Source organism: Paralichthys olivaceus, chromosome 23, assembly GCF_024713975.1.
Source record: "Paralichthys olivaceus isolate ysfri-2021 chromosome 23, ASM2471397v2, whole genome shotgun sequence".
NCBI lineage: Eukaryota > Metazoa > Chordata > Actinopteri > Pleuronectiformes > Paralichthyidae > Paralichthys > Paralichthys olivaceus.
The window spans coordinates 8712064-8738969 of record NC_091115.1 but is presented as its reverse complement, the minus strand read 5'-3'; the positions used below and the strand labels follow the sequence as shown (position 1 = coordinate 8738969).

The following is a 26906-nucleotide window of genomic DNA, read 5'->3' as shown; positions in this document are numbered from 1 at the left end:
AAGACGAGCAGTTTAACTGTGTTTTAATGTTCTTAAAATGGACATTTTTATTCTGCATGATAATATTGATTTAATTTGTAAAGCACTTTTCAATACAAGTAACAAAGTGCTTTACAAAAAAACAATATTAGTTAATTTCATAGATTCATAAGGGTATGTGACAGCCGCCGGAAAGTGATGCCACTATGTCACATATGTCCTCAGTTTTTCAGTTGTGAATCTTTTGCTGCATAAACAAAGTAAAAACCAAATGCACCTTTTCAACCAAAACATGAATTATTAACTGATGAGTGGTTGTCAGCAACCTGTCTTCACCCTGCATCGGCGAGATAATGCCAGCACCTGTCAAGCCCATTGTATGTGTGTTTGGGGTAATTGCAGCACCTCTTTTTCAAAAAGTCTGCCGTCTTTATCCATCTTACTAAGAAATTTCCAGAAAATGATGCAAGCACCACGATCATCATTTTTTACTCAAGGTAACAACATTTGATTTCAGAGCAAACTGTCTGCTTTTTTGCGCTGCATAATTTGAAGTATATGTCTCTGCTCTATACATCTGGTTAAGTCACTGCTTTCTGAAAAGCTCTATGGGAGCACAGGAAGAATATTAGAGGAATGTCAGTCAGTAGAGATCTGAGGGAAAGATGGCAAGATGAGGACTGGGTGAGAAATAAACCTTATACATGTGGATCAGGTCCTTTTGGTGAAGCCTACAGTTTACAATCTCTGATGTGATCTTTTTTTTTTTTTTTCCAACCTATGTTGATTTGATGGAAATTTAGGGGAACGAGGTGTTGGGTAGGGAAAAAGAGCAAATTAGCAGATTGAGTCAATGAATGTGGTTAATGGAAGGACAGAAAAAAGATGAAGACAGCCAAAGCAGCAAAAGAAAATACTTACTTTGGTCAGAGTAAAAAGAAAAAAATGATGACATGAAACTGAAACTTTGTTGGTTGTAGTTTTCAGTCTCATGGCCTTGAATGTTTCCTGTGACTAATTTCGCTAACTCCTAATTCCAACAAGCTGCTGACGCAAGTGGACAAATCCTTCATAGACCCGACCACCTTATTTCGGACTCCTCATTGTTGAGTTCTGCTCCAAGATCATTGAAGTCAAGCATGTTATGATCCCTCTGGGAGAATCATGCTTTGACACATATCATATTGGATGTTGTTATTGTGAACAGGCTAAGCTGCAAATGAATAACCTTGGGATCAGCAAAGTTGTCTGAATCTCTTGAATTGGGAAGGACAAGGCTATTATTGGGTGTTTTTCAGGTTACTTGTTAGGGTGTAACTAGGCCAGTTAGTTGCCAGGGTGTCTTAGGGGGGGTCTTATCGTTTTTGAGGGTTGCTTTGATGAATCGGTGGTTGCATGGTAATACCTCAGTGTTTGTTGAGGTATATGAGTCAGTTAGCTTACATTGGTTGCTAGGGGTAACTGCATGGTTGCTAGAGTGTATTGTGTGAAGACGTCAATGACCCCATTCTGTGTGTTTAATGCACAGCAAGCTCACTAATTAGGTTTATGAGCAGTGTGTTCCCTAGCAAGCACATTGATACACAACCCAAATATTCAGATTTAGCATGATATACATTCTTTTTGAAGTAATGGATTTTGAAATGTAGAGAAGTCTGTGAAAATAATGCCAATTAAACATCTTCCACTGTGGAACTATTGGATGTGATGCCATGTTCCAGAAATGAAAAAAAGGCTTTGGTTTCAAAGATTTGAAACCTGGGAAACAAACTGGTGCAAACAGATGCAGTGGAAGAAAAGGTGCTAAATTGAAAAATAAAAAAAATGAATAAATAAATAAAGTTTGCAAAGATTAGAAATGTTTGGTTTAAATCATGCAAAAACTTGTTTCAAGTGGATTTCAAGCTTTCAAATGGAGAGATGCAACTTTTCAAAGGTTTTTCTTCAATTGTTGAATAAAGTGTGATATTTATCCCATAGAAAATGTGTGAAAAAAAACTAACTGCAACATTTTTTTAGGTAAAGGATTATTTAAAAGACAGAACAAGGCAAAATTCTATATTGAACGGTTGTTAAAGTCTCGTAATTTTAATAGTTTAATAGTTTTTATAAATTATGTCTATGAATTAGATTTGTTTTGGAAATTAATTAGGTTCAGACATGCATTTGCTCTCAGAGAGACAAATCTCATTCATAACTTGCTAACAATGAGACATTGAGACAACTCATTTTATCTCATATCAATTGAGTCTTCCTTCATCCGTCTTTATCTCTCTCAATGAGACTCGTACTCCATCTTGCTTATTCTCTCACTTCCACTCAATACATTAATGTGTTTAATCACTTGTGGTCACAGTGAGAGAACCATCACATTTCTCTCGCTCGTAATTCTCTTGTTTCCTCTCAATCACTTTTCTGTCATTCTTATTTACTCTGACCTCTTTTCTTTCAATGACTTGTTTGTTTTTATCTCACTCTCTTTATTTCTGTAACTTGCTTTCTGTTAATATTCCCTCTCCCTCGCAGAAGTGGTTTCGTTCTTCGTCCGTCTCTGCTGTGTCAAGTAGTTATTAGCCGTTCATCCTATTTCACTCTCTTAGTCAATTTCTAATCTTCATCCTCACACTGTTTCACACTCTGCTGCTTTAACATTTGCCTCTAACTGGTAGCAGTTTTTATATATATATCCTCAGTATCACCCCACCATATCAGTGACTTATAGTGCACAGGTAGAATTCCCACAATGCGCTTCTTTCTTCACATGTACACTGTAATTGGATTTTCTTTATGCTACGCCAGATGCAGTGATTTGATTGTATCGCTACATAAAAGAAGGCGAGTAAGAGGGAGGAGGATATAAAGTTTGCATTGAGCCTTATTGGCGGATAGAAAACTAAAGTAAACCTGAAAGGACATAAACCTTTCTATGCTTGTGAATATTTAATCATACTTACATACACACACACACACACACACACACACACACACACACACACACACACACACACACACACACACACACACACACCGAGTTACAATACACCACAGGATAGAGAGAACATCACTTAATGAATGTGTTTACAGTATTGCTCTTTATGTTGGCCCTTCTGCAGAGGGACAATGATACTACAAGTTTGTATTTCCTTATAATTTTTTTTAATTAAATGATAATCATAAATTAATATCATAGTGAGGAATGGGTTGTGTAAGATTGTGTTCTGCCTCATTGTGATGTCTAAACCCCTTTGACACCTTAAGTGCTGTTTGTCTTCGTGCTCCTTTGGATTATTTTAAGCATTCACTGAGGACATGTGGCCTCTTCGAGCACCATTTTAACATTTTACGAGATTATAATTCAGGTTTTTTTATCTTTATTTATGTGAAAGAGGAAACATATATCCATATTTATCAAAGATTTTTCCACCAAATATCACAAAACCTTTGTCTTTTCTTACCCTTCAGCCGCTGTGTGGTGATCAATACCTATAGAGCCATTTGAACACAAACCATATTGTAATTCAATCATATCGAAATATACCAAGTTGATCATCTCTCCATCATCTGCTGTTTCCAGGAAGTGCTGGTACCCCAGTGGTTTTCAATGAGAATGGAGACGCTCCAGGAAGATACGACATCTTCCAGTACCAGATCACCAACAGATCTACTGCGGAGTACAGAGTCATCGGCTCCTGGACCAATAAACTAGACCTCAAAGTAAGAAACTCACACCGATGCGAAACAATTCATGCGGACACCAGCAACAAGTACATGAACAAACAATAACTCGAACGGCACCAGAGCTCATACCTCCTCCCCAACAGTCCCCTTAAATTAAATCAAGCTGCACCAAATTACACACACTCTCAGATATCAGTTCCTGGATCTGCCACTTTGTCCGGATCTCCGCCAACATTTAATTGTGAGATTTCCACCGAGATTCATGGAAATCTGTTTTTGAACAATCATAATGAAAGAACATCGGAACACAGGTGAAAACATGAGGAAATGATAAACAGCGGTAATGATAAAATGAAAGCAAATTGAAGGAAAAGGTTCACTTAAGAACTTGGCAAAGTATTTGTAATTAGATAGTTAGGTATTGCAATGATAAAAAGATTTTTCCGGTTTAAAATTTAAGTCTGAAACACAAATTGTTGCAAATGGGTTTCAAGTTCAATGTATGTTTAATTATCCAAAATGTGCAATGAGGTATTTTTCCACATAACCTGCACAGAATCAAAGTTCAGCATCACTGTGACCCACTGCTGCGAATTACAAATCCACAGTTTCTGGGCTCCAGTGATGCAGGAGGGAAAGTTAGATCCAGCCGAGCGTTTTTATTAGAAAAGTTTCTAATAAATTCACAAGTCTTGTTCAGGCAGATACTCAAACTCACCCACACAAGGTCGCACACCTATATAAACAAAACGCCACATAAATGCTCGCACAGAAACTGGAGTATACACCTGAGCCTCATGTACATCCACACAAAAATGCATAATTTAATTCAGGAGCAGCCTGAAATCTCATAGTTGTAGTCACGACTTCTCCCTCACTGACTTACACACTCACAGCACATGTTAAAAATTCATCACATCATGGATAATCTATCACAAGCCTCACTGACCCTGTTGTCTTTGCTAACGGCTACTGATGTGGAGCCAAAACACTCCTGTAGACAGATTTTCAAACTAAAACATAGTGGGAACAATCCGGTTTGGTTTGAAGGCACAGTGTTTGCATGTTTATCGGTTTAAAGAGAGGACACCTTGGTGCAAGTGTGTCTTGTGGTAAATGTTTGGTTGGATGTACATTATTTGGACACAAATGTACAGGGAAGTTAATGTTTATAATTAAAACTGATTTCTGTTATAACTATTACAGTGTCAGCTCAGTAATTAATGGAGGAGAGGATCATGACCAGGACTATTTTCTTTTGCCTTGTGCATAATTCATGGTTATTGTGTGTGTCTGTGTGTGTGTGTGATTTTGTAAATATATAATGAACAAAACTACTCAGTAAATACCCCAGAAAAACCCAGGACAAGTTTCAAGTTTATTTGACTTCTGTCTTATTGAGGACACTCATTAGCATAATGCATTTTTCCCAACTCCTTCTTAATCCGTTTTTAAAGAAAAGGGGGTTGGTGCACATGTAGAACTTAGTCTAACTTAGTCTTAGTTTTTAACCTAAAAAACCAAAAATCTTACAGCTCTACAAGTACACACACACTCAAACACTTTCATCAGGATTCTTTCAACCTTCCTTCATTGGTGTTTCTCCTGACGGATACATTTGCAGCACATGTAACTCAATAGTGTGTGTGTGTTTGTGCGTGTATGTGTGTCAACGATCAAATCAAGTCCGTTCACTCCGTCCCTCATGAGTTTTTCTTCCTAACTAGTTTTCGTTGGACTGGTACATTGTGTACAGTTAAAACTGTAATGCTCTATTTTCCTCTGCCCCCTCGGCAACGGGTGAACCTCGGGGACTCTAATGACCGAGTTTATTAAGAACACTCGCACATATAACTGCAAATTAAAATACGCACGCACACACACCAGATATATGTAGAGCTTAGGAGATTACTTAAATGCCAGGATGACACAAGCACAAATCAATAAAAGACACACTTGGAAGACACAAACTGACACAAAAGGAAAATACAAATGGTGCCAGATCTGATTATGGTCTGATTATTGGCTTCCACTCTCGCTTGTGTTCGTTTCGTGCCCGGCGGCGCCCAGGAAAATGATCTGAGGATCTGCTTGTGCTAATTGCTCTCCAGGTTGCCCTGAGGAAACACTTTCTGCAGGTACAAGGGGAAAACTGAGCGTTAAAGGACCGTTAACACGCAGTAATGTCAGCTCGAGCAGATGGCTGCCGCTTCAATTTCCCAAAAGAAAGTGGAAAGTTTTGTTTTTGCCGAGTAAACACACTTTTTATCCTGTTGCCCATCCGCTCGTCTAGGTGGAGGCCATGCGTTGGAAGAGAGGCGATCCATCTCTCCCAGCATCTGTATGCAGCATACCGTGCCGCGCGGGCGAAAGGAAAAAGGTGGTGAAAGGTGTGCCGTGTTGTTGGCACTGTGAGCGCTGTGAGGGATACCACTATCAGGTAAATATATCTGGAGCTGAGTCCGTCAACATGTATGGATCTGATAAATAAGCCACTCTGTGACTGATATGCAATAAAATCTGTTAATCTTACAGAATCCTTCACATCACTTTGCTCTACAGGTCTGTATAAAACAGTGATCTAACTTTTCTCAGTGTGTGCAAGACCTTTTACATTTTTTGCGAAACCAGTTTCTGTTTTATTTTGGTTTCTTCATCTAAAAGTTCCAAAAACAGATGCTGCTCTTTTAAAACTGTCAGCCGACAAATTTGCTTTACTTTCCCTGCGCTTGGCTCTGCTGTGGAACTGCTGCAGGCTTATTACACTGTAAACACGTTTAAGTTCCTGAAACTTTAGGTTTGAAAAGCAACCATTACACTAAACATACTGTTTTATTGAAGCTGCCTTTTTTAAAGCTTGATGCCAAACATGACGTGGTCCAGTGCAAAGCTTCCTGGTGATCATCGGCAGGTTGATTTTGCAGAAATGTAGAAAAATGATGGACGCATTTTACATCAATGCATCTTCAATTGAGCTCTTAATTTTTAATGATTACAAAGTCACAACAGAAAACAGGGATTACCCTGATGTGTAGATTATCTTGAATGTTTGCCTCTAGAAGCTTTCAAGGTGCTTTCACACTTAGGTTGTTTAGTCTGGACGGAAATGACGAGTTGTGAAAGGCACCACGGACCACAGTGTGGACCAACACACGAACGTTTAGTCCGTCCAAAAGAGGTGGTCTTGGTCTGGATCAGTCCGAACCAGGGTCCGTCTACAGACCAATCAATGTCAAGTATAAGTGGAAAGAGTTTGTGTTGTGCTCTTTAAATTACAATGTACAAATGTACAATGTAGATCTCTCCGGAACTTCCTGCTTTGCTATAAAAGATACTAGCACTTCTGCTTTTACTACTATTCTTATACTCCAGCTTGAAGATATGTTTGCATTAAGGGCTTTTTGACCTGACAAACATGTTCGTCCCTTCATGTATCTGCTCTCTGACAGTCTTTGCCTGCTTCCTCTTGCTCTACAGCAGAGGTCTGTCCCCCTGTGTCGTGAAGATTTTCTGTTCCAACACATTTCAGGTCACCCCCCCCCCAAACAAATGACCCCACAGATGTAATTATAGCAAATGGGAGCACAAAAATTAAAAGGAGGGAAAGGGTCTGATCACACATGATGAAGATACATCCCCTGTGTTAATTACATCATGGTCAGGGACAATTTGGCAGCACTCCATCCTTCTTATGGGGTTAAAAAACAAAGAAATCTGTGAGCAAGCCAGAGAACATTCTAGAGCCACTAAAGAAAAAAGCAAATACCATATCAGCAGCAGGCGACGCTTGTCACCGAGAGCAATCGATACTCATTCTGCAGATACATGCATTTGCTGTAAAATCAATAATGTGTTGACACGTTTACTGTAGATTTGGGATTTTAGCAGATTGGAAAATAGTAAAACATGTTGACGAAAACAAGAAAGTGAACCAAAGAGCAAGCGTACAATAAATGTGTAAAATGTGTGATTCGTGTTACAGAGGTAAATAACTCACAATATGTCTCAAGTGCTCGGTTAATAACTTAGCTGTTGAGATACTCCTGGATGAGCATGTGGGATTTACTGTATATTTACACATATGTCGGAGCTACATGCAGATTTAAATCAGCTGTGAGTTTTAAAACCTTAACAAATGGCTGTGTTGTTCTCAGATTAGCCTAAAGCTGGCCCTGCTGCTTTCAGATATGCTACTGAAATGTTCCGTGAAGAGCTTTATGTGAGAACGCAAATGTCTGAGTCAGTTGCTCCGTGCAATTTCTACGACTTTTCATTCCAGCCGCCTGGAGAAATATAATGTCAGTGAGCCCATATGAGAATACGGCAGGAAGTTGTCTTGAAAATGATCATGTGTTGATGGCAGATGAGAAACTGGAAGAATAGAAATATTTCAGTATAAAAATAGAGGAGCCGTACACGATAGTTAAGGATGTCAACTTGGAAAAAAACGAGATTCGAGAGCTTTTGAAAATGAGGGACAATGCCAGCGTCAATGTGCTGTAAACAGAGACATTTTTTTCATGTCCTGCCTCCTGCGTCAACTCTATCCTGAATGATCCAGATATTTTCCTGTTGTTCCTCATATGCGAAAGGCAAAGGCAGCTAATATTGTCCAGAGCGTATGTCTGAAAACAGCTTTTATTCAACATCTGGCTCCTTGCCTGTCGTCTCAAAATGTACTGAAATTTCCTTAACTAATCAAGTAAACTGAAAACTCCTATCAGATAAAATATCGACTCAATGTCTTCTTGCAAGTCCAATAAAGTTTATGGTTCACACTTTATTTAATGAGAGAGGTGAAGAAATGAGTTGGATCGATACAAATTAAACAGTTTTCCATAATCCTTTGATTTGAATGATCTGACCTGTGTCTCCTCCAGGCGTCAGAGTTCACCTGTGAGCTGTGTCCATACGTGATGCGGCCCGACGTCAACCGCACCGGCTGCGTCGCCATCCCCATCATCAAGCTGGAGTGGCACTCCCCCTGGGCCGTATTCCCCGTCTTTATCTCCATGCTGGGCATCATCGCCACCTCCTTCGTCATCGTCACTTTCGTCCGGTACAACGACACGCCCATCGTGCGGGCGTCGGGCCGGGAGATGAGCTACGTGCTGCTGACCGGAATCTTCCTGTGTTACGCCATCACGTTCCTGATGATCGCCACGCCTGACGTGGGCGTGTGCTCGTTCAGGAGGATTTTCCTGGGCTTGGGGATGTGTTTCAGCTATGCCGCCCTGCTCACCAAGACCAACAGGATACACCGCATCTTCGAACAGGGGAAGAAATCCGTGACAGCACCCAGGTGAAAACACGACACACGCTCTTTGTTTGACCTCTGAGTGGATGTGTGTTCAGCACAAACACGGCTTTTGATGGGTGCAGTGGCACTTAAGGTCACTGTGGGTTTTTATTGCTCTGAGATGAGTGTGTTCACATGAGGACTTAACCTCTGCTTCTTCCTTACGAAGCTGCTTGCAATCATTATTCATCATTTTTCTGTGTCATACATTATGTATGAGAGTCATGAACTCACACTCACCTATTGTTCTGTTTTCACTCAGTGTGAGTGACGACGGGAAAGAGCATCAACTAAGTGACTAAAATGTTAATGTGGGATTTAAAAGTGCTCAGGTTCACGTCCCTGCTGCCTAAATGGTCATCCATTTTAAAATAAGCACCAACAAGCCGTTAGAGTTCTTATTGTTGTACTGCTATTACACGTGCATATATTTTTACGATTGTTGATTTCCAAATTTTCAACCTGCTGTCCAGGAAGACCAGACAAAAATCATCTAGTAGTTCTTAGTTGTATGTTTACACCAATTAATCGGGTGTACATTTGAACTTTTTGTAATTGAGTCCTTTCCCATTGCTAGTTGAGGAATTTTCCTGTTGATGTTCTCCGTCACGAATGCACCAAAACATAACACAGAGTGAACTTGTGTCATGTTTCCATTACTGCTAATCAACGTTTCTACCATGCAACGGATTTAAAACTGAAAAGTATAAAAAAGAGGAGCTATACTGGGAAAGAGCTTTTGGCGATCAGGGTCGATGCTGGTGTCAATATGCTTGATCTCTGAATTTCTACGTTGCCTCCTCTCTGCTGCACCGCCCCTCATCTGAACAGCATCTTCACCCAGTCATGCAAGAGCCCTCTATCCTAGCAAAGGGTGCCTCCCAGAGCCATAGTTGCATTATTCCCTTGCAGCACCACCACCTCATACCCGTGATCTTCTTCTCCCCCAGGTTCATCTCCCCCGCCTCCCAGCTCGTCATCACCTTCTCCCTGATCTCGGTCCAGCTCATGGGAGTCTTCGTCTGGTTCGCCGTGGACCCCCCGCACACCGTCGTGGACTACGATGAGCAGCGGACCCAGGACCCGACGTCGGCGCGCGGCGTCCTCAAGTGCGACATCTCAGACCTGTCGCTCATCTGCTCCCTGGGCTACTCCATCCTGCTGATGGTGACGTGCACAGTGTACGCCATCAAGACGCGAGGTGTGCCCGAAACCTTCAACGAGGCCAAGCCCATCGGATTTACCATGTACACCACTTGTATCATCTGGCTGGCGTTCATACCCATCTTCTTTGGCACGTCGCAGTCCGCAGAGAGGGTGAGTTTGTGCATATTGGTGTAGTTTTTATCGAATATATGTATATTCCTTTACCTGAATCATTTATTTTCCAACTTTAATAGTATCTTTGTGCATTACAGTAGATAGAGTGTGTGTGGAAATGGTTGATGTCTGTACTTCATCCTCAACATCTTCAGGGTTTCTGCAAAGAGGATGAATGCCAAAGTGTGTGTGTGTGTGTGTGTGTGTGTGTGTGTGTGTGTGTGTGTGTGTGTGTGTGTGTGCATCTGCATCTGCATCTCTCTCTTGGATTAACCTGTGTATGAACTGTATGGGATTCAAAGCAATTCTCTCTGGGACATCACAGGCTTCAGGAACGATGACTGCAGAGAGCGCTCTGTATATATTGTGTATATATACAACACACACATATTGACTCCATAGAGGGAGTGAAGGATTGAGATGCGTTTCGTGTGACACTACGTATACCTTTGTGTAAAAGAAGAATCCACCAGGTTGTGATGGTGTGTTTTATGTGCCCCTCTAAGAGCATGACTAAACTCTCTTCAGCCCATTTCGCAGCAAAATGAAGTTTTGGAATAACTTTTTTGTGGTCATAAATTTCCACGTAATGCTTCGGCTGAAAACTTTCCCCGGGTTAAAAAACGGCACCGTTAGGCATCAAGAGACAGATGTTTTACAGCTGGTAACCGGCTTAATGTCCGAAAATCTCCTGTCAATTTCCTCTGAGTGCAAGAGGATTTTCTCTTTGTCTGATTGACTGGATCCATGGTCTGAAGCCTTGGTCAGGTCTTGTAGAGCTTATAACCCCCCCCCCCCAACCCTTAATCAGCTATTGATGGCCGTGTGTGAGTAAGATGCAACTGTCACAAGGTGGAGGTGTGTGTGGGTGGGCAGCCTTTTCTCTACATCCAAGGTTCATGAAATATAGGATCTTGAATGAATGTGCAGTGAAATGCACAAGACACAACATGTGGATATTTTACAAGTTGCGTGTACGTTCCTGTGTACACATGCACAGGAGAGGGAAGAATATACGTGTATCTGTGGAGGAGAAAATAAAATGGTGTCTCAGTGATTGTATGACGGTGTGACACATTTTAAAAGATGTGTTTTCAGTTTAAGGGTTTCAAAGGAATGCACACGCTTATCTTATTCATAACACTATATACTAAAGCCCTGCATTAACCGGAGCTAAAGCGGTGGTGCTTTATTGATTCCATTTCTTGATAAAGTGACTATTCTGGTTCTTAACAATAAAACACTTCATATGCTCATTGAAATTCAAGGCAGGTAATTGATTGCAGATTTCACAGTGTGTATTTTGCAAAGCTGAACACACGTAGCTCTGTAGATCGTAAATGTGCACATACGAGTCGGATAAGCAGTAAACACACGTACATGCATGGTTGGGAACACAGAGATAGCACTCGGGTTTCAAATATAACACAACATGCACGTATACACCAAAGAGATACAAATCATAAACCCAAAGCTCTTTCGGAAGCACTGGCTATTATTTAATTTAATGTACAGGTCCACATAACTTGCGTAAAGCATGCTTGCCTTGAGATAACACAGTCTGAAATGTGATAATCTAGTCCCACTGGGTTTTTCTCTCCTACATACAAACTGAATGTCCACTAAAGGATCAAGTCCATCCGTTCTTATCCACATAATAAACCTTAGTCGTTTCCCACTCTCAGTCCCTTCTCTTTCCAAGGTGGTTGGCTGTTTCTGTCGTCCGAAAACCATCTCACATAATGAATTTTAGAAAGATAACAGCTTATTGTACAAAACATTTTAACAGCTTTATGCTACTAACCCTTATACGGAAGTGGTGATAGATATCATTGCTATAGCGGCTTATGTTAAACCCTTTGAAAAACAAATACAAACACATAATGAATGACATGGAACTTCTTTTATTATCTAGTCTGATGGTCACAACTGAAAAACAACACAATCAATTTCTATCAAAGTCTTCCATGTGCTACTCGTGGCCGTTTTACTCTTGGTACTATCCAGTGTGAAATAATGCCAAATTGCTGATAGATTATTTAGCTAGGCTTAAACTACACTAATCACTTCTTCACTGCTCTAAAAACTGTTCTCTCTAGTGTTTTAGAGCAGCGATGCACAAATAATTTCAGAATAAGGAAAATTGCACTTTTATCTGGGTGAAACTAAAATACTTGAAAGACGTGGTATTGGTACATAGATTTGTGTATTCACTGTTATCTATTTTTAAGTGACTATTATTTGTTTCTATAATTTTTTGACCTTTGTCATTTCATAATTCATGTAAAAGGTTATGACGAGTATAATAACAATTATTCACCTTCTCAAACAAGTAACCTAATGACAACGGGCAGCTTCTCGAACCTTTTAACAAAACTGACAAAGAACCAGCTCATCTTCTGTGACTTCATGAGCTTGCATATGTGATAATGAGCATTTGACCATTTGTGCACGCTGACGTGGTTTGGCAACTTTAAGGTGTGCACGTGTCCACGCATGTGCCTGTGCAGGTTTGCCTGTATCTGACGCGCTGAAGCATCCAGCCCTGTGGACTGGCTGAGCGGCGTCCGTGCTATGTTTGTTCAGCTAATTAAGAACGTCCAGTGGGCGAATTACTGTGTATCTGCATGCAAGTGTGTTTGTCTCGTGTGTTGTGTTTAATTGGAATATCCGCCAGTGCACATTTATGTCTGTGCGTATGCTGTTTCTAATTGGACTATCCTCTGGAGTATGTGGCAGCTGGCTGGCTAACAGAGAGCAGGAGACAGGGAGGAGAGCGTAGTGGAAGGAATAAACAGGTAATGATGTGACTTGCTGATGGGGCTTTAATGAGGAGAGCTCTACCAGGGGCATAGGTTTGCTTGCGGGGTGGGGTGCCACTTGAGAAACTCGCAGAAACTGCTCATTTGTTAATGCCGGCGAGGTTGCGATGAGGCTCCTGTCAGAACAGTGGCTTTTGCAGTAGCTACAGGAAGACATTTTATTCTCTGTATTTCATGCGAGGGCTTGGGAAGCTTATAGGCACAATCCAGCCAGATGCAACCAGTCGTGCCTCAGGGCTTCTTTTCAAGGTAACAGAATGATAGTCTGTGAGAGTATTTTAATCTTTTGCCTTGACAAAATGCTTCAAGGTCCTTCGTGGTCCTGTCCTTTCACAGACCACACTGTCTTTTAACAGTGGTTGAGTTTGATCAGTTGTCATGGGGATTAGTCAGAGAGCAGGCTATTGCGGCAGCAGATGCTCAGCAGGTAGAACTGGTCTTCCCTTAATTGCTTGGCTGACAGGCCGTCTCTGTTTCACCAGTCCACATGTCAAAGTGTTGAGTGATGAGGCACCGAACACCTAGTAGGGCTATGTGTGTGTGGAATGGGTGAAAGTGGCTGAAGGCTCTTGAAACCCAGACTCATTTGACCTGTAGTAAAGATATTTGTATACCAAGTCAAATTTAAAATATGGCGATAAACATCTCTTATCTCCAGGACCAAGCGCTAGTAGATGTTCCCGTGAGCCATGAGACTGTTATATGCGATTGTTAATGCTCTGAGCTTTTCAGTAAAGCACCAACCTTCGTCTGTCCAGGTCAGTTTCTTGGCACTAACTGGAAGTGTTGGATCTGTGGGTAGTACAGTGAGAGCAGCAGAATAGTGACAGTGGAGCAGAAAAGAGTGGTGAAGCCTATAGAGCCCATTAGAGAGAACAGGCTGTGCTGAAATGACAAGGGTTGCAATACATAACCTGCCAATTTAAGAAATACAAATTCCCTGTAGCTCCTCAAAAGTGATGCCAAACCAACCTGAATGCCCCCTGGTTGCTGGCTGCAGTATAAATCATCCACCCTACCTCCTCCATGTTACTGGAATGGACATGACCTTAATCCCTGTCCATTTGTTTGTTTGGGAACAATTACAACTGAATGGAGTTTGATGAAACTTGGTGGCAGGATGTGGTATGGGTAAGGAATAACCCTCCAGAATCTTTTTTTCACTGTCTTTAAAATTGCAAGAGAGAGTTTTTTTCCCAATTTTCCCTGGGAATAATTCTTCCTTGGATATTTTAGTTATTTGATGCTTTAAAAGCAGGATGATTGACTGCTAAGTCTGACTCACAATTAGTTAGATGCCTGTAGCAGGGGGACCTCTATACTGGGATAATGCAGACTCTGGCTCGACATTACGTGAAAAGTGCAAGATGGTGGCACCCGTAAGTGGAATATTTTGCTGCATTTCTGTACAATGGAGGAAGTGGAGACATGTTGTCGATGGTTCCACCCAATTTACTCTCGCCACTTACTTAGATTTAATTGGGTCCATTAACAGACAAATGGAGATTTGAGATCGTCCTCTTCTTCTTCACATGATTCTTTCTCCTCTCTTGCACTAAACATTTGATTTGTCGCTGCAACAACAACCCCCTGAATGTTCCTAATCTGTTTTTTCTCCTCCAGACTTAACACCTCTCTTTCACCCGTCCTGTCCCTCACTCTCCTCCTCTGTGAATACTCAACAAGGCTCTGACTCACCACGGCCAGAGAGAGAGAGAGAGGGAGAGAGAAGGGGAGGGAAAAAAAGACCAGAGGAGGAGAAACACAAAGAGGAATGTATAAAAACTGAAAGGGAGAGTTGCAGCGAGACATGCAGGGAGACAGTGTGACAGAATAAGAATGTGAGAGACGAGTCAAGGAAGAGAGGGAGGGAGGGATTCTTAGCCATCACCAGCCAGGGAAGTATTGTTTTGAAATAGGTCGAGCCACCATGCAGAGGCTGCTGGCTCCAGCAGCCTCTGCCGCACCCTGCTGATATTGGGAAAGGTTTCATGAGCTGTGTTTGTGTACCTCCCTCTGCCTCCCTCTCTCCTTGTTTTAAAGCAGTAACCACAGGGTATATCCTATCTCAAGCTATCTCTCTGTGTGTCTGGACCGTCACATCTTCTCCTGACGCTATGAACAAAAGGCCATCTTTATTTTTCCTTTCATTTTTTTATTTCTTCCATATTTCTCGACCTCTTTCTCTTTATCTCTCTCTGCCATTTCCTCTCCCCGTGAGCCACCTCTCCTGTTCTACACATGTCTTAAATATGGTCGGCTTGTTATCCCCTGACTCCAACAGAGGGAGAAGCAACCACCCTGCTGCTACCCAGTGCATGTGTGTGTGCATGTGTGCCTTTTCACAGCATCTGTGTTTTTGGTATGTTTGCTCCTCTATCAGTATGTGTGCACTAGCTTCTTGCATATATTTGTGTTGATTTATTATCATTAGAACTGTAAATTGATGAAATAACTGCTGAGAGATGGAGGAGAGATCACACTGTAGCTGCTCCCATGTCGAACTCCGGATAATCTCCTGCAGTCATCTAGAGGGGCTTTATTTGAGAGGCTCAGGACAATCTCTGGAGTTTTTCCTGTCAATTCCCTGTTAAATTCCAGAGAATGTCTGAATGAGGACAAAGTCCGTGCAAAGTCTGCCTGCAAAATCCCTCTGTTCAAATCTCTCATATGCCGTCTGCTGTTTCTCTCCTTCCAGAGGAAACTGACATTTTTATGGGAATCTAAGGTTTTTTTTATCCTAGAAACAGACACTTTGGTTTAGAGGGCGTGCGGTGAGACAACCAGGTTTGCAGTGCAGCCTCAGCTCAGTTTAGGAAAGACTGAATTCTGCAGTTTAGTAATAGAAAGACAAAGTCAGGTATCAGTCACTTAACCTGCCATTCATACTCATCTATTCATTCTTTCCCTGAAGGCCTCCCATCACTCTCTCTTATACACACACCCACCCACCCACGTGATACTGCCAAACCTTAGACCGGGGCGAGACCCAAGAGTCTTGACCTCAAAATGGCCCCTTTAAGAAGTAAAGAATGGCAAATCGCCTCACTTTGAGTATCATTCCTCATTTTTTATCTTTCCCCATGATTGTGTTTGGTCCTCGGGAGCATATAAACAACACACTCAATCTAACTACCTGCTTCACAAATCTATCTCTGCCCACACACACATTCACAGACACATACATACTGTCACGCCTCACTGTCCTCAGACAGATTTATGGCGATGACTGTGGTCCCACTGGAGAGCCGGTGACCGCCCAGATCCCCACCGCAAGTAACCGCCTGTAATCAATCTATAGTAATCTGAAGAGGTTGCGAGAGACGGAGGAGAAACAGGGAGCCAAAATAAAACAGACCAGATGAAAGAGACAGAGAAAGGGAGCTGAGGGGATAGAAAGATTGAGGATGAAGGGAAGAGAGGGAGTCTGAGGAAAAGTAAAATGAAGCAAAATGCAGCAAAGAAAAAATGAATTGGAGTGCGTGGGAGAGCCGAGTGAGACCGACATTAACAACTAATAGCAGACAGAGTGAGAGGAGAGTGATTTACACAACCGTCAGACGCTAAAGATGAGAGGAATAGAGGCAAGCTAATATTGGAGAGAGAGAAGGAGAGATAGAGATCAAAGATGAGAGATGTGGAAAGCCAGAGATGCAGACAGAAGATGGGATGAAGTGTAAAAGTAGAAACTGGAGAAATGTCTGAATCCTTAAAGGTTCGGAAAGATGGTCAAAGGTGAATTTGTGTTGCAGTGATCATTGTAATCATGAGATTGTGAATCCGATGATTGAGTGTGTCCAGTCTGTTATTTCAGTAACAAGTATAAAGTGTCCAATGCATTTACATCATCTACAGTGTTATTGAAAGCAAGGCCAGCATTCAAGTACAAATGTCATGTTTTTAGGGAATCGTGGGTATAGAAGAACAAGTGCGCTGTTTTTATCAGGAGAATAGAACTGAACCACTAAGGGTTGGTCATAAAACTGCATGAGCTGAACAATACTGTTGAGGATTAGACATTGTAGTGAACAGTAAATATTCTGTCACTATGGATTTCATGACGATTTGGATGTGAGTTGAAACCACCTTTAAAATATAAACGTCGGCTCAAATCAAAGAAGACGTGATGTTTTTTTTTCATGTTCCTGTTGATTCATAGTTTTTTTTTGTGTTACAAGTTCTGCAAATGTAAAAAGACCAAAGTTTTTCCACCCCAGAAAACTCTGCTCCTGAAGCTCCTTGACAATGCCCCACATTTGCATTTAATGTGCACCCAGCAGCTCGTCTGGCAAGAGCAAGTCTTAAATTTCCTGTTACTGGTGTTTGATCAGGAGGGTGGGCCTCAAAGAGACAGGAGCTAAAACCAAGCTTTTCAGACAGAGGCTGAGAAGAGGAGCTGCAGCAGTGAGCAGTATGAGGAAAGCTTCAGAGCACGTACACCTGTTCTGGTAAAAGCCCAATTAAAATTATGAACATTAATATGAGCAAAAATATTTCTCCCTTCAAAAAGCATCTATTTCTGTATTTTTCCAGAGAAGGTATCCTAGCAGGGAACTTTCAGATATTCCCTGATATAAGCTCATAACCCCACCGCACAGGTTCAGCAGAACTCATACAGAGCGCAGATCACATCTGAACAATGTTTCTTTCCTCCGCTGGATTTACACGTCATGTCGTCTTTACTCTGACAGAATTTACCAATCCTTGGGGTGATTATCTTCAACACACTGTGTGAAGGGGAAATAAAAGAGAAAAAAAACTTTCATTTTTGAAGGAAGAGGTTTTGCAATCTTTTACAGGGTTCTAGTGGGATTTGGTCTTTTGGCCGAAGATGGGGAAAGACAGACAGCCTGTGGCAGATCCTGACATCAAACATAGAGATGTTGAAGGATGGGGGGGGGGCCCGAGGGGGACGCACATGGGGGACCCCACACACACCAAAAACACTGTAAGCACATGTATGCTCTACGTTCACAAAGACATACATTCAAGCACACACACACACACACAAGCCATCCTCTTGACTGCAAAAAGAACACAATAAATCGTGATATGTCAGCAAAGTTTCCTCTGAGGCCAAATGCAACAGTCAATGTGAATTCCATCACCTTTGCATCGCAGCAAGAACAACAAAATACCAAATGTCAGATATCCATCTAGCTATTAGCAATAAAGCTTATCTTTATTCCTCTTTGGTTGATACGCCCCTGGACGGGTCCCCAGAGTATTTCAGGGCTGACATATAGAGAAAAACAACTATACATGCTCACACTCACTCCTACGTGCAATTTAGATTCTCCAGTCAACCTAACCTTCATGTCTTTGGACTGTGGGAGGAACAAATGTTAAATATAGTGTTTACTGTTTATTCTTTCTTTTATTTTTCTTTCTTTTCTTTTCCACCTCCACTGTCATTATTTCATCCCTACACACAGCGACTTCAGAGAGTGATGCATCTTATGTGTTATGTGAATTCAGGTGCGGCTATAATTTTACACTCATTGTCCATAATGACGAAGCGAACACATATTTTTGAGAATTGTGTGCAAATGTATTTAAGAGAAACTGGAATCTGTTGGATTCCATTCTTTGTAGAAGCGTCTTTGGCAGCAATTACAACCTTGATTCTTCTTGGTTTAAGTCCCCACAAGATTTGCAGACATGGATTTTGGCAGTTTATTACATTTTTCCTGGCAGATCCTCTCAAGCTCTGACAGATTGGATGGGAAAACGTCTGTGAACAACCATCTCCAGATCTCGATCTTTGTGGGGCTTTAGACTGGGCTTTAGTCTGGCCACGTAAGGACAGTCAAAGACCAGCCCCAAAGCCACCCCAGTTATTTTATTTATTTTTGGCTCGGGGTGTTGATGAAACATATCCCTAGTCACCAAAGCACGATGCCACCACCACATGCTTCACTTGTTGAAGTAGTCGCCTTTCCAGACAGTTTTCTCATTACTCTAGAGAACAGGTTCCAACTCCAGTTCAATTATTGAGCACACTGTGCTTCTGGGAGCTCTCACAGCTTCAGAAATGGTTTAGAGATGATTGTCCTAATCTTTGCCTCTAAGAAACTTTATTGTGAAAGTCTACAGAGAGTTCCAGTCGATTCAATTGGCAACAGGTGGACTCCATTCTAATTCTACATGCATTTCATGGATTATTAAAGCAAAGGTGATGCAACCTACTACGTTCTAGGTGCCACAAAGAGACTAGGCATGTTTATAAATTAGTTTTTGATGAAGACATTGATTATTAAAATCTAAAGCATCACTGGCTAAGTCGGACCTTTTTGTGCCTGTCATTTAAATGTTTCTCTAAAACATTTATGCATCCTATTTTAAGTAAATCCTACCATATTTATTAAACATGAGGATGCCAATTAACTATAAAATGCATATATTAAATATTTGATAAATGAAGTCACTGCAGATGCCTCCAATTTAATTGATGCTTTTCTGCTCATCCCAAGAGAAATTCAAATTCTGTTGCTTTTCAAGCTGTTGCTGCTCAGATGCAATAACCTGGCATCCAGTTGCTGGCAATGGACAGAAAACTCTTGGCCTGAGGATTTTTGTGCTCGGGCAAACTCGTAGCTTCAGGCAACATCCAGGCCTGAATATTGAGCAAAAAATGTGGTTAACAAAGAGTCGTGAAGAGTCGAGAAGTTTGGATTCTATTGCCAGGTAAAATGAAGAATTTTGTTGGTGTGATATTAAAGAAAAGGGAACGTACACTTTTACTCCATCACATCTCTTGAGTCTTGAGGTTGGCTATAATTTACTTGCGTTTTTTTCAGTTGGCTGCATATTCCATCCTCCCAAATATCATATCATATATTACAATATATTTGATCTATATTTCAAATATTTCTATCATTTCAGTGACTATTAACCAGAGTAGCACTCAGAAGAGGACACAACTCCTCCAAGTACTAACAGTCACCTTAAATACAATCAAGTTGCACCAAATTGCACATACTCATAGATATTAGTTTCCTAAATATCCATGATTCCCTGGGAAAAATCCCCTGGTGAAAATGTAAAAAAAACATTTGTCAGATCTAGAAATTTTAAAGGAAGTGATGAAAAAATCCCTGCATCAGCCCCTATGTCTGGTTTAATGGGTTCTTTCTTGGCCCTTGTACCATCCGTCCACCAGGTTTTGTGGAAATCTGTTCAGTGTCATGTTGACAACCAAACAAAGGACTGCGGTGAAAACCTTCCTGGAGGTAATCAGAGCAGTTTAGAAAATAAAATGCCAAAAGTCTGCAGAGGTGTTTTCATGAATAAAACAAAAATTCAATGATTGTATTACCTTGATTCTTGTTTCTTGCATTGATATTATTAGAATTGCAAAATAGTGTTGGGCATATGTAGTACGTAGTATGACTCAGGGAAACTTGCATTATATTTCCTGCTCAGTTTCTGTAAAGATTGCATCGACTCAACTTCGCCAACCGTTTTTACACCCACGATGGAAGAGCAGTAACATACATTTGTTCCCCATTTTCCATGCACAGCAGTGTGCTGAGCGATGACGCTCCGTGTAGCTCCTCGCTAGGTTACTTTAATTGGCTGGAGTTATGCACAGCGGGGCCACAATCATGTTAACAACAGGGCCACCCTCACAATGCTCATCACAATCAAACCTTTACACACGGCTCAAATTTAGTTTGACTCCAGACTGCTGGCCATATGTCTTACAGATCCGCGAGTCAATAAGAGCTACGCTAACAAGCTGCGGCAGAGCAAACAAAGATGTAACATTTAATGAAATAGCCCGTGCACTCATCTCTTTCACAACACAGACCTTAGACCAGTATGGATTAGATGGAGGCAGAGAATAGTGTTTCATGAGTACTGTTTTGTTGAAGATAACGAGGCACTCGTGGACAACACTGATCACGCCTGGGCCCAATTAAGCTGCATTGACATAAAGTTAAAATATTCCTGCATCAGTGCTTTTCTTTTTTTTTCTCCAACAGTTTTTCATCACGGCTCCATGTTTGAAAAATGTTTGTGATGGATGAATGGAGAAGAGAAACTTGAGCATTAAACAAGCTCTGACAAAGCTACAAAAGTAACTTTCACTCTCTGCTATGAAAGAAAGAATGGGTCTGACTGCTGTCCTTCTCGAGTGGCACGGCTGCTGGTTTGAATCTAGTTGTGGCTTTAAATTGATGGTTCTCAGTTTTTCGTCAGCCCACACTACAAGTCTTTGTGTAGTTTCATAATTGCAGTTCAATATCTTGTGCGGAAACATTGAAAGTAGTAATTTTTTTAGGTAACAAATGATTTAATTATATCCTTGTTGAAGGGTAGAACTTTATCTTATCTCCAAAGTGTAATTGTCATAATAATTCTTAATTGTGAGCTCGCCTTGGCTTATTTCTATTTACGTGATGCATTTGCTTTTATATTACTGAACAAAAATAGTGTCTTATCTCAGTATTTTCAGGGGAAGTAATCATCAAGGCTTTGAGATTGTAAAACCAGCGTGAGTCTTTCATCGTCTACATGTGTTTATTTTTAAGCAGCTTAATATTGTTGTGATCCTTCAGCGGTGATGCATTTTTATTCCTGGAGCTGGTAAAATAACTGTTTTGACACTGAGCTCTTCAATCTGCATTCATTTTTAGATTTTAATCTCAATACTGTCTTTTATTCTCTGGATCGTCCATTGAATTCAATTCAATTTGTAGCTTCAAATCACAGCACACATTATCTTAAGGCCCTTTAAATATCAAAGGTGGAGACCTTACAATATATTTAGAGGAACCCAATATTTTCCACAACATGCTAACGCTTGGCGGCAGGAGAGAAAAAAAACTCACTTTTAATATGAAAAAACTTTAAATAAAGTTTATTAAATTGAAAAAAAACTTTCAAGATAACTAGTTATTGGTCTGTGGCACAAAATGGTTGGACAAAATGTATCACAGCTGAAATTAGAACGAAGAATTATCTACAGACGAACTTCGTCATTGCAAGAAAATCCAGTGATCACAGAGATTCTATTGAAATTAATAATTTTAATGCAAATATTGCTCTTTTAAATATTGTTGTGACCAGGCCTGAGTGTATAAAATATAATAACTACTGTTACACATGGTCCCTGCATCTCACCGAATGTAAACTGCCTATAGATGATGGACGGATGGATATTTTCAAAATATATGAAATAGACACTTTGTTACCTGATTAGGTAAAACAGTCATTTGTATATAAACCAAATATCATGTATGCATACATACACATACATACAGTAAATATAAAGATATACACCTACACAACATAATGCTGTTTAGGCAAAAGAAAGTTTTACCCAAAAGTATCATGTCATTGATTACTCACAGTATTGTGCGAGTAAGAGAAACAAAGTAAAAAGTAGCAGCAAGAAAATCTGAGAAGTGAGAGACAGTGGTTTTGTCACGACTGCTTCCATTTTTAAACAAATAAAAATAAAATCCCTTCACACTCTCATGGCTCAGGTGATTAAAATGATGAGTGGTCCCATGGTGTGAGTGGAGAGAAACAGGGAGCGTCTCACACACACACACACAAACACACACACACAAACACACACACACACACAAACACACACACACACCTCCAGGAGGTTTGACACTAAGCGGCGGTGTGAAGTTACTTCAGGATCCTCCGGCGATCTGAAATGTTACGACACTCATAAAAGAGGTTAAGTTGGGACAGGGACCAATCAAGGACATCTAAACTCATTATCAACATGCACAGACGGCCGCGTGTGAAATGATGCAGGGCAGAGATGGAGAGAAGAGAAGATGACAGGGAAGATACTGAGTTCAAGAAGGCAGAATGATGAAGGAGAAGGCACTTAAGAGACAGAAGTGGTGACGACAGAGGAACACATCCCAGAGAGAGATGCTTAGTAGTTAGAGCTGCAGTGAAGACTGCCAACCAATCATTAAAACAGAGCGTGGGCATAAGTGGGGGAACGCCTGGAGAGATGGAGAGATGCAAGATGTCTTCGGGAGATGTCACGCTCGATACTTTCTCACCCGTCTGTTTTTCCAACCTCTCTTTGTCTCTGACCATCAGCTGCACTCGGGACATGAAACAAAGCGGCCAGTCGTCGTTTATTTCAAATGAGCTCCGGCAAAACAAATGAGCGCAAGGTGACATTTGGAAAGAGACATCTGCGACTCCGCAAAAACAGAAGAGTTGAACACGAGTTCAGCTTGATGCAAATGAGCGTCAGTTTGGTGCTACAGTGCCCGGGTGAATGGCAGATGTTCTGAATCTATTCTAATGTGCTAGAAAATATGATTTAGGCGACATCTTTCCCTGGGGGGGTGAAGACATGTGTTCTATTGTTGGCATTGGTGAAAATAATGTGTGTGAAAGGTTTCATAGCTAGCGCTTATTCATGGGGATGTTTAAGACACGGAAACAGAGACAGCTTTGTGTCATCATTTCACCTGTAGTTTTGGACGTCTTCTGAAAGCTTATGGAACACGTACAAAACAGCCGTCTCAACAGAAATTATTAGGAACGGCCAATAGTTCAAGCAAGATGAAGGCCCAATCATCGGAAGTCTTTATTTTTAAATGTGCCCACACAAACAGCCAACGGTACACATACAAAAATACATCTTTTCAACGTTTTTAATCCACCGTAGAACTGTTTCGTCCGTAGCTCTGTTGCTAGGCGACAGCTGTAAGGGTAGGACAAGCTAGTGCTGAAGTAGAAAGAATCTCATCTGACCCGGTCTATGTGTTGTTTTTAATCCCTTTGAACTTGTAAAGTTTGATGATTGTGCTTTATTTATTCTTGCTCTATTTTATAATGTATATTTATATATTTGTATTTATTTTATACTGATATAGACCTACAAGTCTGAAGTATTGTGCGTATAGCAAATGCCAGCAAGTGACAACAGGCAACTCATCAGCCACTTGGCAACGCATAACAACCCCCCCCATGCCCTGTTGGACTTTGTGTTAATTCGAACGTGTGTGAGCTTCCATGTCAGTGTCCCGGGGGCAAAATCACAGACCGAGACTGAAAGTGCTTCAGGACTTTGTTCTTCACTTCAGTCACTGTCCTTTGTCATCACTGCCTCTTTTTCCTCTTCACTTCTCCATCCCTCCTTCCTCCTCTTCTTGTCTGTCCACTGTTCTGACAAATGTTTATTTCCTCGTCTGTTGTTCCTTTTTTTTTTTCCCTCCTCTTGTTCATACCCCCCACAGCCCGATGCATGCCCTTTACTCTCTTTCATATTCACACCATCTCTCTCTCTCTCTCTCTCTCTCTTTCTTCCATTTTTTCCCCCTGCATCTTCCTGTCCGCCCCTCTCTCTGCTGTTGGCGAAGTTCGCCATGTTGCTGGCGAGGGCTCTTTGATTTCACCAGCCTCGTACAGCCCTGTGGTACATATGAAACAAGTTGCAATAATCACAGGAGCAGTGTAATGACTGAGCATGATTCATGTCTGGGTTCACTGAGCGTGTGCGTGCATGCGTGCATCCGGCCTCTGACTCAGGGACTTCAGGTTTTAAAGACAGCAATCAAACTTAATCGCTGAGCTCATTGGTGGCAGTGGCAGTGACGTCATTTGGCAAAGGATGCAGATCCCATTAAAGTTAAGCAGTGGTATGTACGGGATGTAGACTTCATTAACTGTACAGAGGAAGAACTTAATGACAACATTTTCATTCATCCTCATTTATACAACTTGATGTGAACATATCGATTTCTTCACAAATATATTGAATATGATTTAAGTCTGCACAGGAACAATAGCCATTTGGGAAGTTGTTGGTCTCGTGTCTTGTGTGGTTATAAATGGTGGTAATCAACACTGAAGGAACGTGTTGGTCGACTTAATCTTTGCACATTAATGGAGGAAGAACAAGCTGCTTTAGGTAGAAGAAAACTCTTCCATCAGCAGTTTTATAATCAACACAAAATTTGAGTCTCCATGAAATAGCAAAGAAAACCCTCCTGTGTTATCAGCACAGCTAATTCAACTCCTGCACCATTATTCACAGACAGTGACCAGCAATTTAGCAGAGGCATCACTTCCTTTAACCTTAGTATTTATTCTCAGAATCTGTTTTTCTCGTCTTTCCGTTTCTCCCAACCTTTCTTCCTTTTGTCTCCCTGGATATTAAAAGCCCATCGGCCATCGCTCTGTCCCTCTCTTCGATGGCAGAGCGTCTGTTAACATTTTAAACCCTAAGAAAACACATTGTGTCACCGATCGCCAAATCTCCGAGTGCAACCGCTCTTCCGACTCACACGTTTTTAGCCATTATCAGCTGTAGCCAGCAGGGTGGAGTGTGGTTTGTGTGCCTGTACTAGTGTGTCTCTTTGTGTACATAACTGCTGGAAGCCACAACTTTGAACCGAAGGCTAGATGTAAGGGAAGCAGCTATCTGCAAGACTCGCCGCTGTTTTGATAAGAGCTAATTCGCCGCTTAGGGGGAATCTCTCCTTTACTCTGTTATTCTGCCTTTTTTCAGGTGGGTTATTCCTTTTTCACTTTTTTTTCTTCATTGATCCTCTTTTACTCATTCTTCATTCACATTTCATTCCTCTCTTTGCTCCTGAAAAACATCACTTACTCGTGTAAATTTGTTGGCAGGAAATACAAAAACGTGTCCAAATACAAATAAATCCATAAAAATTGCCTCTCTGATTTTTCTCTCATGATCTTCCTCCTCTGTAGAAGTCAGTCCAGTGTTGGTGCGTTGTGTCGTTCGTGTGCATGTTTGTGTTGAACCGTGTGTCTGAGGTGGAAGTCAGCAGATGGGGCTGGCGTGTAAACTGCTATCAGAGCCTGTATGGAAGCTCCAGGCAGAGCGCTCTACACATCACACTCAGTGATGCTGCCACTGGATTGTCATCCCTTCAGTAAATAATGGCTCTGTGTGAAAGTTTCAATGTTGAGTCTATTGTTAGTGTGTCTTTTTATCCAGTGGTTTCACTCCCCTTTGCCTTTGGCTTCTGTCTGTGCGAGTAGTAAACTATATATATTATAAAGTTGTGTATTTATATATCTGAGGCCGATGGGGTATACAATGTGAATATATATATATAAGGCATAATTTCTTAATCATAGACGATATATTAATATAGATATATTTAAATATATAAAAAGGGTACATTTCACAGTAAGAGGTTATACACATTATGGTCACTAATGTACAAAAGGGTTCAGCAAAGCAGTGCAAGTCATGTGAAGTAGTGGTGGTACGAAATACAATTAAGGTAGTGTACTCAAAAGTACACAAATATAAATGTGTGTCTGAGTTTCAACCACCATCATAAAGTCATGACCGACAGATTTCATGTATTTAAGTAGCAGTTCGTTAAATAAAATGTATTTCGGTTGAATACTAAACCTCATTTACCAGTCAGCTCTCTCTCATCAGGTCTGCTCAGGTCACTCTCTCCATTTTGGAAACATCAAACTGGTTAAACACAGTTAGAACAAGACAGTAAGGGCTGTTATTATTTACTGAGAGTCCTGAAGTCATGTTTTTTCGTTATTTGTTTGTCAAATCCATTTCTTTTTCCATAAATGACATGTCTTTTGTAAATTAAGCTGAGGGACAACATTTTGGGGCCTTGCATTTTGAATTATCTCCATTCAGCTGCAAATAACTTTTAATAGAGATGAGCTGAAATGTTGTCTGGAACTAAAACACCAGCAACAAGTGCGGCTGTTTGTGTCTCGTCTGGAGAAACCTTCGACTAATAAAAGAAGTCGGTGTATGGCGAAGAGAAGATTGCATTTCTAACAGGAGGATTCATATAAACAGA

At 41.0% G+C, this 26906-nt stretch overlaps 1 protein-coding gene across 6 annotated transcripts in view; it reads left to right on the top strand.

Moving 5' to 3' along the window:
* The window catches only part of grm8a (glutamate receptor, metabotropic 8a), a 340837-nt gene that overhangs the window by 171161 nt on the left and 142770 nt on the right, over window positions 1-26906 (top strand). For all 6 annotated transcript variants that reach the window (XM_069519989.1, XM_069519987.1, XM_069519988.1 and 3 more), the window contains 4 exons: window positions 3554-3693; window positions 5951-6097; window positions 8538-8959; window positions 9907-10273. In XM_069519989.1, the coding sequence (XP_069376090.1) occupies window positions 3554-3693; window positions 5951-6097; window positions 8538-8959; window positions 9907-10273 (1076 nt within the window). The remainder of the gene's footprint in view (window positions 1-3553; window positions 3694-5950; window positions 6098-8537; window positions 8960-9906; window positions 10274-26906) is intronic.